The sequence below is a fragment of the Aphelocoma coerulescens genome, chromosome 3, assembly GCF_041296385.1.
Source record: "Aphelocoma coerulescens isolate FSJ_1873_10779 chromosome 3, UR_Acoe_1.0, whole genome shotgun sequence".
NCBI lineage: Eukaryota > Metazoa > Chordata > Aves > Passeriformes > Corvidae > Aphelocoma > Aphelocoma coerulescens.
Window position 1 is genome coordinate 18169228 of NC_091016.1, and position 17064 is coordinate 18186291.

Consider the following 17064-nt stretch of genomic DNA (forward strand, 5'->3'; position numbering starts at 1 on the left):
CCTTAGCACTACACTTTTGTCTAAGTAACTCCCTTTATTTCATACCCAATACCTTCTGACAGACAGATTTTGCAGGCAAAAATCAATTTCCAGATGATTTTGCACAGCATTTCTCTCTGAACACATCCTCTGATGACTGTGTATTTAGCAAAAGACAGTGTGGAAGGCAGCTCAAGGATACAGGTTTAGAAGAGTGAGGAGAGGCAGTGTGGTGCATGCCTACTCCTCAGCAAGAACTAAGGGCAGTGGTGTTGAACACAAAAAATGTAACAAACAGTAGTGGCCAGAATAGGACACTGAAGTGAAAAGCACCTGGACCAAAATCAGACAGTAGGGAGGAATTAAAAATTTCAAAAAACTAGACAAAACCTGTGGAATGTTTTCAACAATATTCCCTCCTCAGTTATGGTTAAGCTTTTTTAGTAAGGCAATGTCATGTTTAGCATACATGTCTAACTACAATGCAATATCAATTGTATATCTGTTTCAAAACAGACAGTTTTATATTTATGGGAAGAAGTTTTATATTAGGTCAGGTTTTAAACTCAGACAACACTCAATATTTTGAAAATAAGCATCTCTCTCTCTCTCCAAAATTTGTTAGATATACTAGGCATGTAAAAAACCCTACAATTTGAACAGCAGAAATAATAAGCCATACTAAGTTTGCACCTCAAAACCTTATCACTGTTTTAAAAATACTACCTAATCTTCACAAGCACCTTCTCAATGAACTAACAAAAAACCATACAATTTTTGATGTTTTACGTTTATAATAATTATGTGCTTTAAGTGTATTATGACTTACTAAAATCTTTGCAAAACACACTTGGCTGCTTTTTTGTTTATTTTTAAGAAATTACCTGTGACTTTTGTTCCTATTACAAGTGGTAATGGAATATCTTCTGGAAGATCTTTGAACTGTGAAAGATCCGCAACTTTCCTCTGCTGCAAAAGTCTGATTTTCTGCCGTTTCTGTTTTAATGCTGACCTCTCTTCCTCAAAGAATGCAGAGGAACACCTACAATATAATTAGATAAAATTATACTTAAATTCATCACTGAAAACATATATACGTGAAGGCACATCAAATAAATTGGCACAGTTTAAAAAATCAGTGAGAGAAAATGAAAAGGTTTGGGGTGATGTGTTCAAGAGAAAAAAATTTCGTTTAACGCATTTAGACAATCTTACTCCTCAAAATTCTCACTCTTAAGATAAGAGTCTATTTTAAAATAATACTCAGGAACACCAGCTGTTGCATTAGTATATCCAAAGAGTACAACTTTTGAGGACTTTTCTTATGAGGGTCCACCTGGTGTCAGAACAAAGCTAAAGCTGGCCCCAGCCTAGTCAGGATGCCAGTTCAATGCACGTGAGAGAGAGTCCTGTGAGAGCCCTGGCTGCCAGCACTTACTGATAACACAGATCCCTTTCACGTGTGCTTATGAGCTCAGTTAAACTAACTTAGTGTGAAAGGGCACCAGACTCAGCACATAAAAGGGCACTTCTCTCTCTAATCTCCTTGCACCTGTGCAGAGCACAGCTCAGCCAAAAAATCTCTATTATGCAGATGAACTGTTCTGAGAAGTACAGCTTTGTTTGATCTTGGGCTACTGTGTAAAATCAGATCATCTGTAGTAGTCCCCCTCCCCATTTTGGGGGGTAGGTCACTCTTAAAATGCAATCTAAAGGATGGAAGGCTCATTCCCAAAGTGCTTACTTTTTATTAATTTTCACTTCTAACCTACTGAATAGTCAAGACTCATGAGGGAGATACTGAATGCACAAAGACATTAAGGACTCAATCCTCTCTCTCACTCCTTCCTAAAAAAAAGTTTCTTCATTCTTGTATCAATGAAAGAAGTAATTTAAAAAGGTGCACAAATGGTATTTTAAGTCTGTCTGACTGCAGAAAGTTATTTATCAAATAATTTGCCACCTTTGTTAATTGCTTTACTGCAGTCAAATGCAAATTAAACATTTTCTGTGGAACTCATTCTGTTATATATTGATTACTGATCAATAAGAAGTTCTATTTTATGAAGTTATTTTAGAAGACATTGTCAATTCTGCTGCTGGTTCCCTTTTCTACACTACAAATTATTTTCTGATTTCAATTCCTTCAAGATGTTCCTCAGTCACCTCTCACTCAGTACTAAGCAGTCAGCTCCTCTTTCCAAGTCTGCATCTACTACTACTCTCTTATTATATGCAGAAACAAACATTCTTATGTTTTCTTCTGTATACCCCTCACTGGGAGAGTTCCACAAAGCCCTTTCACTTTTCTCCACAATTTCTCTTCCTGGCATTATGTACAAGAAGACTGTAAGCACTAAGCTGGCCAGGATGCTGAGACCATTTTCTTTCACACTGACCAGCAGTTTCACACTCCATATGCACAGATCATTTGCCTTTTATCTTATACGTGTTTTCTAAGCTATATGGGGCACAGGCCACCTGCTTTGTCCTGGTGTTAACATAATGAGATCCTAGTCCTAAGCAAGACACGGGAAAAAAACAGAAGCAAGAATGAACTGAAGCTGTGAGGTACTTTTGTCAGGTAATGCAGTAATGCACTGCACTGAAGGTTCCCATTTGAGGCTTCCAATCACTATCACCACAAAAATCACCACTAGTCTTTGTATAGCCTAGAAATTCTGTTGTAGATTGAGGCTGCAGGTGTGTGTCCCACTCACCAGTTCACCACCGAAGAGCAGAATGTGTTTACCCACAATTATGTATTATTCCAGTGGTCCTCATTAGGAATTTAAAGCATCTGCAAAGGGATATGGCAGAGATAGAGAGGGATGGTGGTTGGGACACTTATGCAGAGCTTCCTTGGATATTGTCATTTATTGATGCTATTGACTTCATATTTACTACTGGGAGGAACAGGTGTGAAATAATGTTTGCAGTGGGCTGTGAATATCAAGTTGCAAAATGCAGGTCAGACCTTTTCAACTCCATTGAGGAGAAGGGTGGCTAACCACAGCAAGACAACAAAATAGGGGAAAAAAGAAAAAAGAAATAAAGCAATATAGACTTCATATTAGTCCTTCTAATCCCGTCCAGGGTCTTGCATCAGGAATGGCAAATATCACCTGATGTTTTTTGACTCATGCCCTTAGAAATACCAATTCAAATGCTGACATACTAATCACTGACCTTCAAAGGTCCCTACAACAGCAACTACTGTTTTACTGACAGCTCAGATGGTCTTAAAAAGTCTCTGTCCCAAATGCTGTAACTATGGATGGAGAAAGTATTTGCAATATGTTTCTGGTTTCTGTTAAAGGAAACCTCCAACCCAACGTTCCCCAAATGCATTTAATAAAGGTTAACCCATCTTCATGCCTCCTAAGAAAAAATGAAGATTAAAACTATGGTACAGATCAAAATTGCAATCTCATTAGTTTTCTGTAGAGACTTCTTAAGATGCTGAACATTCTTCTCAGTTTTTATGTTGCTCATGAGAATTTGAATCACAGAGGAATCACCACCATCATGTAGTGGCAGGACAAGCATATCTAAGCTTAATTCATATCCACTGCTATTCCACAGGCCCAATTAAGTTCACACAGAGTACACAAAACTATTACCTCTTCCTTTTCTTGGAGCATATCTTTCCCCACAGTCTACTGGAATCTTACAAGCTTTGCAGGCTCTCATGAAGAATACTGCTGTGCCAATCAAACACACTGTTGATGTGTGATAGGACATTTAAGGTAGCAGCAGACATAAGAGAATACTACAATATATTTAAACAAAAAAAAAGATGACAACCATGTGGAGAACTATCACACAGAGACATTATTACCCTCTGCCATCAACACTGTGGGTGCAAAATGTCTTAATTATTTTTTTTAAATCTCTCATGGGGAGATATCAGTGTTGACATGGTATACAGCTTACCTCCATACGATGAGGACAGACAGAAGAAATTTCCAACACAATGGTAAAATAAAAAAAAAATAATCTTTGCTCTAGAAGTAGATCAAAATTGTCTTGAAAAAGCATTTAAATTATTTAGAATACTTCAAAGTCTTTTAAAACTAAGGCCAAAGACCACTTCTGACATCTTGAAGAAGACTACCACTAATTAAAAAAAAAATTAGTAAAGAAATAAAAAGCAAACAGGAATGCTTATTTTATTTTGCTATAAAGCAGTAACTCAAAGTTTTCATTAACAAACAATCAGACTCTTTATGCAGTCAAACATTTCTACTTCAAAATTCAGATAAAACTATTTCCTGCCCATTTAGACCTTTGGTTCCTTTGGCATGAATCTCTCTTTTTTAAAAAAAGAACTCTATGATAGCTGAACAAAAACCCCCAAATCAAACCCCAAACCACTCTCCCCATGGCAAAAAAAAAAAAAAAAAGCAAAAAACCAACCCAAAGAACCCCTGAAAACCAGAAGGAAGTTTGCAACCCACCAGGTTGGATGGGGTTTTGCAATCTGATCCAGACAAGGTTCCCTGCTCAGGGCATCCCCTGACCCCAACCCCCACTGGAACCAAACAATCTTTAAGGTCTCTTCCAACCCAAACCATTCTAAGACTCTCTGAAGTTTTACCAATGGTCCACCAGACTGCTGAATGAGGCAAGCTGATCTTTTAGAGAGGTAACCACTTTTGGCAAAAGTCAAATGAGAAACTGATGACTTAACCTCCAAACACACCATTTCTCTCTCAGTGGGAAGCATGACAACAAAGGAATGAGAAGCTATCTAAGTTGAGCTCAAACTACATGAACATCTTTCTAAGAGGAGCTATTTTCAAGCTGGCTCTGCTGCCTTCCTTTGACTGATGGTTTTTACTTATGGTGTTTGCAGATACAGAAGGTGAAATGGTCTCCATCATGCAAAATATAATCTGACTCAGCAATCTATGAAGAAATGGATCCAGTGCTTTAGTATTTGCATTTACAGAAATAAAAGGCTGATTTATTTATGAAACACTACTTACACAATGACAGGGTGGTTGAGTTTGGAAGGACCTCTGAAGGTTATCTCCTCCAACCCCTCCAGCAGAATCACCTCCAGGAGGCTTCCCAGGACCATGTCCAGAGAACCTTTGACTACATCTAAGGATGGAGATTCTACCACCTCATTTGTGCCCATTCCCTCTTTTCCTGTCTCCAGATAATGCTGGAAAAAAACCTGGCCCTATCTTCTCTCTGTCTTCCCTTCAAATAGTTATGCATAAAAATGAGATCCTCCCTTAGCCTTCTCTAGGCTAAATTGTGTAGGTTTTGTAAAAGGCTGAGCTGAATCGGAGGGTTTAAGAATTAAAAATTCTAAATTAGAAAAAAACCCTATGTCCTTCATTAAATTCTGGCTACTTCTCTAAGATGGACAATATTTTATGGGTGACTTTATCTTTTCTCTGTTTTGATAGCTAATCTAGGAAAAACTGAAGATCTAGAAAATGGTTTAAAAACAATAATAAAATAAATGAGGTGAAAATGTGCACTTGTTTTCCCCATGAAGAGCTAGTTATAGACTGAAAAAAAAACCCCAGAGTGAATAATTGGCCAGTTCTTCCAGGCCAGGAAGCACTGCAGTATAGAAGATACAATAACAACTTCAACACATCCTAGCTTGGACACCCAGTTATCAGGAGTGGGAAGAGAACATTTCAAGCATAGACTCATGAGAACTACATGGACACATGCATTTAAGGAATAGGGTGTGTGAGGGAAGAGAGGTGCTCAGAGAACACCTAATAAAATGAGTTTTACTACTCTTAAGATATTGTTTTGTTCTACTATTTGAATGCAAAATTATTTTAAAAGAAACAATTCCAGTAACATCAAAACTACATCCAGGTATTAGCTGAAAGAAAAGAAAGATAAAATTACCTCCGTGGTTTTCCCATTAATCGCCTGATTTTCCCCCATTCTACTCTTGTCAACTTTCTGGTTTTCAAAGTTGGAAAAGATTCCTTCAGGCATATACAGAAATCATTATCTCCTTCAAACAGTGGCCTGTTGAAACATAATTAGTCCTATGTTAACCACACTTGGTAAACTTCTGTCACGAGATTTCAAAAAACATCCGTCATAAGAAATATACTGAGAAAATAGAATAAATTAGTCACATAAATGAGACATTCCTATTCAAAGAACAATTTTAACCTGAAATAAATTCAGGCAAAAACAAAATCAGGAAGTTTCCAGGACTATTGTTCTTTGAACCTTACTATCACTGACATTTAAAAATGTTCCTCTCTCTAGTCACTACAGAGAAACGCATGTAATTCATCCTGCTCTGTAATGTATATAAAGGCACCAAATGGAATTTCAGCACAGCCAGCTCAGTGTCAGGGGGATACTGCAACACACTGAAGGAAACCAGAGAGTGAAATACTGAGAATAAAGGGAAGGACAATGGGGTACTGAGAAATAGACAGACAGTACCTTTTTTCATCAATTCACTCAATTGTAACTCAGATTCTCAACAGAGGGTTCCAAAATACAGGAAACTGAACCAACTCATTCTCTACAGCTGTACAGGTGAGACTTCTATTGTATGACCCCATGGTGAAGCAGAGGATCAGTATGAGAGAAGTGACAGTTCAGAGAACACACCTACACAACTCAGGAATTTCTCTCTGATGCTATGACCCATCTCTATCTCTGTTCTATGACTGCATTTGTCTTTGTAGTACCACATCCTTCTTAGGCTCAGGAGACAAGGGAGCAGCAACAGATATGCCATCTAATAGAAGGTTAATCATTAAAGACTACGTGCAACTGAAAAGATCCCTCCTGGCGAGAACAAAAGGATAACTGCATCCTGGATAAAGCTGCTTTTTTCCACCCTCTGCAGGGCACTGGGGTTTGGAGAAGAATGTACCCAAGCACAGAACAAAGAGGGTCTTGGAAGCAACACTGCTTTCAACTGAGTGTCTGGGGTGGCAGGAGAGGGGAAAGGTGCACAGATATGAGGAGACTCGGGCAAGAATGGAAGAGAACAGTTTTGCAGCCGGAGGATCTGCAACTGTGGCATGAAGTGAAAGGAAAACACAAAGAATGATCAGTGAGGCCCAGGAAACAGACAAGGAAGAGCATACAACAGTTTCATTTTATCCATATTTACTATTGTTAACGTAAGATATCTGTATAGAGAACAACTATTTTGCTTGGGTTTTTTTGTTTTTTTTTTTGAGAAAGATAACCTGTATTGGATTGTTCTTACTAAAACTTGTCCTTAAGGAGACAAACTCTAAACCCACAGCATCCACAAGCTTAGAAGCTCTGGAAAATGATGTAAGCAAGTTACAGGTGCACCTGCTCAGGGCCTGTGATCACTGTAGTAGTAAGTAGCACTTCAGAAGTCTCTGCATGTCCAAAATCAAGGGGACTTCACAAAAACCAGTCCTCTGCAGCAGTGTACAGAGAATCCAAATGAAACAGCTTCAGTAATCTAATAACCGCAGATGACAGTTGTAGAAATAAAAATATTTCAAAAACTTACAGCAGACATGGCATTTTATTTGATTATTTCAATTTTGGATGCAATAATTTAACTAAAATATTCAGAGACTTGTACAGTGAGCCATATTTTGTCGACAACTCTACACTTTAAACTTTTTTAAGCTTCTCATTAAGTCTGAATCATATCACTCCAAACAAGAGATATCAAAGTTTTTCTTCCAAAGATATACAGTTTCTTAGTAAACCATATTATAATATCTTAATGTGGTCATATCTTATGAGCATTACAAGCTGTTTTTAATTTGCAAGGCAAATAAGGCAAGGTTTTGGCAGAGGAGGGCTGCAGGGGTGGCTTCTTTGAGAAGCTGCTGGAAGCTTCTCCTATATCCAGCAGAACCAATGCCAGTTGGCTCCAAGGTGGACCCACCCTTGGCCAAGGCTGAACCACTCAGCGATGGTGGTCGAGCCTCTGCAATAACATAGTTAGGAAGGGAGAAAAAAACCCTGTGCAATTGCAGCAGGACAGAGAAGTAAGAGTAGCTGAGAGAAACAGCTCTGCAGACACCAAACCAAGGTCAGGGAAGGAGTGCTCCAGGCACCAGAGTAGAGACTCCTCATGGAGCCATGGTGAAGCAGCTGTGCCCCTGCAGCCCATGGAGGGCCCCATGCTGGAGCAGGTGGGTGCCCAAAGGAGGCTGTGAACCCATGGGAAGCCCATGCTGGGGCAGGCTCCTGGCAGGACCTGTGGACCCATGGAGAAGAGCCCATACTGGAGCAGGTTTTCTGGCAGGACTTGTAACTCCGTGGGGGACCCACACTGAAGCAGTCTATTCCTGAAGAGTTCATCTCCTGTAAGGGCCCCACACTGGAGCAGTTTCTGAAGAACTGCAGCCCATGGGAAGGACTCACGTTGGAGAAATTTGTAAAGGACTGGTTCCCATGGGAGTGTGAGGATTCCTTTCCCAGAGGAGGAGGGAGCAGCAGAGACAGTGTGTGATGAACTTATCAGAACCCCCACTCTCTGTCTCCCTGTGCTTATGGGGTGTAGGATGTAGAGAACAGAGAACTGGGAATAAAACTTGAGAAGGGAAGCGAGGAGGGAAGGTGTTTTTAAGATTTGGTTTTACTTCTCATTACCCTACTCTGATTTCAATGGTAATAAATTAAACTGTTTTCCCAAAATCAAGTCTGTTTTGCCCATGAGAGTAACTGGTGTGGTCTCTCCCTGTGCTTATCTCAGCCTTTGACCCTCTTGTTACGTTTTCTGTACCATGTTCAGATGAGAGTGGCTTTGATGAGCACCTGGTGTCTGGCCAAGGTCAACCCACCACAACCGCACACACTGATAACTATCAAAGAGGTTTTCAGAATTACCTGCTAAACTCAAATTCTAGTCTACCGACAGACCTAAAGTTTCACAGACAATTCTTTGAGAATAAACTAAAAATTCTTGGACTGTTGTAAAAATCATCATTAAAAATGTACCACAATAAAATTACTCCTAGAAGTAAGTAGGGTTTGGGCTTTTTGTTTTGTTCATTTTTTTTTTCAAGTAAGGGGGGGGGGGGGAAAGGCATGAAATTCCTTCTTTCAAAGGAATTAAATCCTAGAGATGATGAATTGAAAACTAACTAAAATGGACATCTCATTTTTCCACTTCTGATGAATATATGCCAAAATGTTTTTCTATTGCTATGACTGCCTTCCTAGTTAAGGAAAAAAAGCTACAGCAATTGTGATTAAAATAGGAAGGAAAAACAGTAATTATTTTGTTTGTGCATTCTGCAAAATAATGCTTGTTAATTCTGAAGCCATTCTTTAGAATATTAAATAGTCATGTTTCATCTGTTAGTCAGCCAGAGTAGATTTTAAGACTCCATTCATCAATAATGTTTTTTACATTTTAGAAATTAAATTGGTTCTTTTAAACAATTCACACCCCTGTGCTAGTGGCATTAAGAGAACAAGTGCCAAAAACTCCAAGGCACAAACTGCAGAAACAGTCTAGGAAATACATTAGAAGATCCAAGAAAGATGCTGATATCTGGACAACAGCGGAACAGTCACAGCCTGAAGCCCTGTTAGTGATCACAATAAAAACAGGATGATGGGGAAAAAATATTTCATACCAACATTTACACCTTTTAGGAAAGCAGCACTTTATGAAGAAGCCGTGTCCTTCCTATCTCCTCTGTATAACACTGATCCAAGGGTTCAGAAAAGTCTAAGTGTTCTGATTACTTCCTGCTTCAGATGCTAAGAGCATTATGAATAAAATCTGATATCTGGTAGGCAGAAGTGATAAAAAGAAAATTATATCCATGAAGGAAGGCTTTCCATAGAAGACTTTCTAAAGTTGCTAGTTGCAAAGAACAAAGAGCACATATATTGCTCACTAGAAAGAAGAAAAAAACCTATCACCAATAAACAAGATAGTTTTCAGTTACTAATAATTTAAGAATGAACTTTGGAGTACCTAACCAATGTATGGAACTACGCAGCTCAATTTCAGAAAATTACTTGTTTCTATACTAATAAGAGGCAATTATACAAAGCAAACATACTTATCTATATTTGAATAGAACCATTCATATATGCACCACTTGTGAGCTTTGGGAAGTTTGAGCAGGTTACGAAGCCGTAAACCAATCTTCTGTGATACTTTCTTTTCTGGTGTGGACATTGTTGTACTAAACTTCTATGTAGTAAAAAGAAGAAACAGTTAAACACGGTCTAGTATTTGTCAGTATTCAGATAAAATAGATTTTTCTGATAAAATTCTGCACATATTGTTTCATGACAATTTTTTTCTTACAGATCTATAACAGCCCTTACTGCATTATATCAGCAACGCAATCAAACAGAACAGACTGCAAATTTTAACAGGATCAATACAATTATCTCCATACAAAGCTCTTTCAACAGAAATATTTTCCAGCACTGAAAATTACATTATTGGTAACAACAGCATAGCACTAAAATACATACACACTTCAAAACTCTGAGGCCCCACTGACTGTCTCAGGTGAGCATAATTGGTGTTGCAGCTCAGACGCCAGCAACAGCACCTGTCTCATTTGCACTAGAGCTTCTACTCTTGCTTACTCTTCTTAAGATGAGGATGAAGCCAGCAGAGGAATGTAACAACCAAAGCTTTGAGCAGAGTGTCTGCTTAGAAAACTGCAAGAGAAACTAGAATGGACAGAAGCAATCAAGTTTTAACTACATTTTGAAAGCTATTTGATAAATCACAGAAAAGACACTGTCTTAGACTGCTTACATAATACAGAGACCTGTGTTTAAACAAGACTATAAATAAAAAAATAATTCTGTAATTTTGTTCCAAGGATGGCTGTCTTACCAGACAGAAAGAAAAATGTTTCTACAAAAAATAACAGCTTTTTCAGACTATTAGTTTAACTGGGTCCCCATGCCATCATCAATTGTTATCCTTCCCCAACCATTCAAAGTATTTTGGACTTTAGTAGCAGCAATACTACTACTACTTTATCCTACTACAGTAGGATAAAGCATAAGGTAGGCACCTTGCTGGCTCCTGCTGCACTAGATACAAGTCCCCTTTCTCCCACGGGAACTCCGGGAAACAAAGCCTGTGGGACAGCAAGATCTGTGAACTACAACAGCTGCAGTCCCTCACAAATATTTATCTATCAATCATTGGACCTCCTGAATCAGACATTTAAGCACAAAACAACTGGGCTTAGAACATTACCAAGTGTTTGTACTCTTAAGAAATCATGGTAATGAAGAGAAATGTCATGGTTCTCAGCTCTGGCAAAATGGACCCAGCTAAATGGCAAGTGCCAAGCTTTTCACATCAGACACTGCACAGCACAGCTCAGAAGGTAAATCAGACCAGTATTCAAATAGTACTTTTTCAATGAAGTAAATTCAGGCTCATATGGTGATGGCACAGAGAAGTGATGTGGATGACAGAGGTACTACAGAGCCAATTCACTGAGACTAAGAGATGTTGCCCTTTCTATCATAGCAAATAAAGGCTGACAAATTACAGCTGCTCTTTCGTGCTGTATCAAGGAGTTGACAATCAAGGGGAGGATAGTAAAACAAGCTCTTTGAACTGAGGACTTCAGCATTACAGAATCAAGAAGGTAAAGCTGGCCATGAACACAGGCTACAAATCTAGAGCAAGTGCCTAACTTGCTGGGATACATTAAATTCTATAGGAGCCTTCTCCATTATGTAATCAGTGCAAGAAACTTAGGCAGTTTTAAACTGAAGCTGAATAAATTTATGCTGACTACAGGAGAGGATTGTTTCCAGGAGCATGATGGGAAATTAGTCTGGAACTCTTTCTAGCTCTGGGTGTTCATGACCAGGATCACAAAGGACAGGTACTCCCACAAACAAACTGAGGAAACCAGTTGTAAGGATTGAATTGTGGCTTACTTTTAGCAACAGTTTTCCCCACAAGAAGATTCATAAACCAAAAATGCAACTTGGAAAGCAAATATATTCCAATTTTCAACTAAAACAGATAGGCTTGTTCCCCTTTTTGGTAAAAATATCTCCATACATGTATGTAGGTACCTGTGGAACAATTGCAACCTTCTGATTTCTTTTGGGTGACCTTGTGTTTATTTGTCTGTCATCTTCTTCACTGAAGAGTCGACTTCGCTTTGAATTTCTGAAGGGCTGTAAGAAACAAAATTAGGAATGAATTACAAGAAAAAACCCCGATTTCTCTGATCATGCAGAGAATACACAGTGAGAGGAATGAAATGCCTCTCCTCTTGCCACCTGTTGGTTTTCAGGCACACAGTCCACAATCAGTAGTGCCTCCTAGCACTTAGAGATCTAAGGACAGAGAAGAAGGAGTTCAAGATTCCAGGCTTTTCCAATTCTAAGTATAACCATTACTATAGTGCTGGCCCAGTTTCACAGAAGTATTTAGAGCCTAACTCCCACGTGTTTCCATTAGAGTTAGGTGTCTAAACATTCGTGTATCCTAGCTTGCCTTGGTTATAAGTAGTACATCTCTTAAACAATTTGTTTTGAATTTTGGATCAAAAAAGGTTTATTCAAACACTGTATTTGTTTTGTATGTTCTCAGCTGCACAGAATTTTAGCAAGAATTTTCTAATAAAGTGATGTGTGTTGTTTTTTTAACTCACTGGAAGTATCTACATAGCAAAATGCTAAGCTTGAGTCTGAAGAAACTAAATCTTGAATAAGTTATGTGACAATCTCAAAAAAAAGAATTTAGAATTTATGCTAAGTGAAATTTACTTGTGTACTGCTATAGCTCAGAAAGAATTAGAAGGCTGACTAAAAACAAGAAATGATATTGCAAATGTGTAATGAAAAAAATTCATTTAGTTATTCCTCAACATCTGACCTTATGACAAAAGACTCCTGCTTTCAGTGAGGACGAAAGAGCAACCTGTGACTGGCTGTCAGTGCTGAGGGGAAGCAGCTTTTCCTTTTCCTTCCATGAAGGTTCTGTGGCCCAGCACAGGAGCCAGCCATGACTGATATGGGGCTCTTTTACAGAACCCCAAGACCACACCCCTCATACTTCATACTTCTTACAAAGGTGATGAGCAAAGGCGGAATAAATGCAGATTTGACTTCTTTCAGTGCAATGATGAAAATGCTACAAATTGATACAGGTATGAGATCTGTAACACTCACAACATGAAGAATACCAATGACAAATATGAGCCCTTCATAGGAGTCAGAGACAAAATAAACCAACACTGTTAAATAAAATTAACAAGCATTTACACTTAAGAAAGATATTTAATACATTTATGACTGGTTAACTGCTTGAAAAGAGATTTTCTATTAAATTAATCAGTGGTAGCTAAAGATCTGTCTGCCCCATGCCATCTGAACATGGGGCTTTCCCAGGACATGTGCCTCTCTTACTCCAAAGTATATCTATTTTATAAAAAGAACTACACAAGGGTATTTAAGTAACAGAAGTGCTCTGTATGTGATAGACATCTAAGCATATGCAGCACACAGAAGAAGACACTCATTCCTGGTAGATGTTACAAACTGGGAGAGACACACACTGGACACAGGGACTATATATTGACAAGGTAACCAAATCATCATGATCCAGACCAAGCACACTGTTTTACAACTCTCAACAGAAACTGCCAAATTCTGCTCCAAAGAACTATCCAAAATGAGGCTGTGCCTCACACCAGAGCGAAATAACAAGTGTTGCAAAGAGGCATCATCCACGGTAGCTAAACAGGTCAGGCATTTTTGGAAAGATTTTTTCAACCACGTGTACAACATGTCATCAAAACTTTCAGCATTCAGTAAACTCAAACTACTCCATCACATCTCAGCAACATGGGTCACTGCCAAGATGTCAGACTATGCTCTGATCTTTCCCCCAGCTTTCTACAGAATACTGAGCTACATTCAGAGTTTGACAGTGTATTTTTACATCCTACAGCCACCATACCTAAAGATTGACAAAGTTTTTATAGAGATGTTACAGCCAGTCACTTTGGGTCTTTAGCACATGTGATCTTCTAAGTTAGCAGTAAAGCTTGCTTCTGTGAGATGATGGGCATTCCTGGGGAGCAGCTGAAAACTGTGACATGAACTGCAGGAATTAAGGTCTTCACAAAGTTCTGGTCTCTGTCTAGAACTGCATTTTGTAGACCTTATGTTCTCTAGCATAAGCACATAGCAACATGTGTGTATATGTGCATCTGTATGAATCCTACCATAATAAATACCAAGGAGAAGATCACAGAACAAGAAACAAACAGTTAAGCAAAACCAAACCACAAGAGTGAAATGGTCAACCCCAACACCAGACATCCCATTGGAAGCTGCAGGCTCATTTCATATCCCCATCCCAAGGTTGTTCTTTAATGTAAGGCCTCCTATGGAAGTTCTAAGAATACACAAATTTCACTGAGAGTCCTTTACTTTTATTAAAATCTGCCCCCCAGAAGGCACAATGATGGAAGTGCATTATGGCATTTTCCTTTCCTTTCCTTTGTGCATCAGTTCTCAGCCATAATTAGAAGTCAGATATTTCATGACATACAAAAATACTTGACCAAAACTGGTGATTCCTAAGCTCAATGTGGCAGATACAGTACAAATAACTCACACAGCACTTACTTTACAAAAAACAGAGAGGAAATTATTCTGACCTATCTTGAACGAGGTCAGCAATTTAATTTGTTTGATTATTCATTTATAAAATACGTTTTCATCTCATATGCAAACTGTGCAAAGTGCTTGTGAAGGACATAGTTTCACATTTGGACATTACAAAACTATAAATCTCAGCCTTTTTTTCTGATCTTTGCATTTGTTTCACTGTATGATATTTTACTAATCCTGAAGCTTTTTATTGCTTCTTACCATTTCCACTGCAGAACCAGCATTCTTGCTTTTCCAAATGTGTGTTTTCTGCAGAGAATTATATTTTTCATTCCACGAACTGGATAAACTTCCCTCTGTTGTGAAGAAAATACATCGTTAATATACATATATGTATGTGTATGTTTTAACATAACTACTGTCCAAAAAGCAAATATAACATCATTGACTACTAAAATATTTTTTTACTGGCAACATCTTTGAATTCAGTAAAAAACACATTTTAGATTTCAGTATTTTTATTAAATTGTTCTTAACACTAATTAAAAAAAAAACTGAAGGAGGTTTTCAGTACAAGGAGAAACATAAACATATTTTTCACTTGTGACAATGTCTGTGTTTCTTGAAACCTCCTTTGCTGGAATCAGTTACTTCCACTGTCAGATTGACAAACATCAACAGTTGTACTGTGGCTGTAACTGAAACCTGGACAAAACAAAGCTCTACAAGACACAGACACCTTCTAGTTCTAGACAATTATTAAGTGGGTGTACACTAAGTAAATAAAATTTTATGGCAACAAATCTGCATTAGTTACAATATATTCAACAGACCATGCCTTCTTCCTTGTGTAACAAAAGCCTTGTAATACATAAAGAAGCTTTAATTACTGGGCAAATTAGAAGTACTGAAAATTTGTATGAATGATCATGAAGACAATTTCAAAGAAAAAACATTAGCAGCAGGTTTTTTATTTAGCCCACAACTTGCTGACAGAGAACACAATGAAATTGTGAAATGCCTTCCTAATGTAAATTTTGTCATGTACAGTTCTCACTAAGAATCTTTCCCATATCTCATCCCCAAGAGATGAAAGATTACCCCCTATCTTCTCATCAAACTTGATGCCTAGGCAGTACTTTTGAAGAAAAAACACATTTCAGGAATTTCACCCAGAAGAGCAATGTCTAAATACACCACAATATATGTAGTTTCAACTGCCAAGGATTATTATTCTACAGAATTACAAACACCTACAATAAATCCAATCACATTTCAACAAAAAACCCTGTGATTTTCTTGAACTTTCTGAAGCCAGAAACTAAGTACACCTGAAAGTCAGATGGGGTACAAGTAAATAACATATTAATTTCTTACCTTTTAAGCTCACAAGTGCTTTTGCTGAAGAACCTACAATAGATCAAAAAGTCCACATAAATCACAAGCTATTTCAAACCATACAACCTATGCAGAGTCTACTCATTCTTAATTAATTCTCAGGCAGAAAGTGGAATTTAATATTAAAATCTTTCACAGCTGAATGAGTGAACCCAGCACACCCTTCATGGCACTAAGCATAGCATTATATGCTTATTACCAATAAATCTTGAAAGCATATTCACATTTTGTTTTTTCCTTTAGTTTCACACCTACAAAACAACTTCAGATGTTAAATGTTTATGTTTAACACAGCAAAATCTGAACAAGCTTTATGTCCAAACTACATTCTCCCATGTGGCTGCTTGTTTGATGCAGTTGCAAATGTATTTTACAACTGACAAGAAAACTAATGAACACCTTTTTTTTCTTTTTTTTTTAATGACTTCTACCAGTTCAGAATCCTTCATTGCCCAGGATTTCCAGGAAAGGAGTAGCTTATGCTCAAAAGGAAGACGATGGATAGCTAGTTGCCCCCTGGTGGTACCTCTTTATTCAGAAAGGCAGCAGATTCAGATCTCATAAATGCAGACAGGATTGTTACTTGGCTCAAACTTTTCATGAACACATGAAAATTTCACTGCTCCCCTTCCACTGTATCTGTAGAACCTCTGCAATGCTCCTGGGCCAGGAAAAACAAAACTGGGCCTGACTACACTGGGCCTTCATCCTCGGGAATTTTCAAATGTGTTTCTAAGAATGAGCTGTTCGAAGCAACTGCATTAGCATAGAGGAAGATATTTCTGCATGACAGTGCCTCCCCAGATTCATGACTTTCTCTCAAATCAACTTTATCTTTCTAGTTATGTTCCTGGGTGACAACCACTTTTCCCTCTCACTTTCTCCACCCTCAGCTTCATCTTTTCTCTTTGAAACTGCTGCTCCAAGAACTTTCTGAGTCCAAAGGTCCAGAAACTCATTGAGGCTGCCTTTTACCTAGCTCCTTACCCCACTAACTTCACATTGCCAGGAGTACTTGCCTCTAAGAGAATACATTCCAGAGAGTATCACAGAGTCAAAAGAGTTACTGTCACTTTCCAGGGTACTGAGCATTCTGGA

General features: G+C 38.2%; 1 protein-coding gene across 1 annotated transcript in view; it reads right to left on the minus strand.

Annotated features, from left to right (window-relative positions):
- LIN9 (lin-9 DREAM MuvB core complex component) overlaps window positions 1-17064 on the minus strand; it is a 39118-nt gene that overhangs the window by 13348 nt on the left and 8706 nt on the right. Inside the window, exons 2-7 of the mRNA XM_069009280.1 lie at window positions 15946-15978; window positions 14830-14924; window positions 12016-12120; window positions 10008-10141; window positions 5866-5991; window positions 864-1021 (exon numbers count right to left, since the gene is read on the minus strand). Coding sequence (XP_068865381.1) covers window positions 864-1021; window positions 5866-5991; window positions 10008-10141; window positions 12016-12120; window positions 14830-14924; window positions 15946-15978 — 651 coding nt within the window. The remainder of the gene's footprint in view (window positions 1-863; window positions 1022-5865; window positions 5992-10007; window positions 10142-12015; window positions 12121-14829; window positions 14925-15945; window positions 15979-17064) is intronic.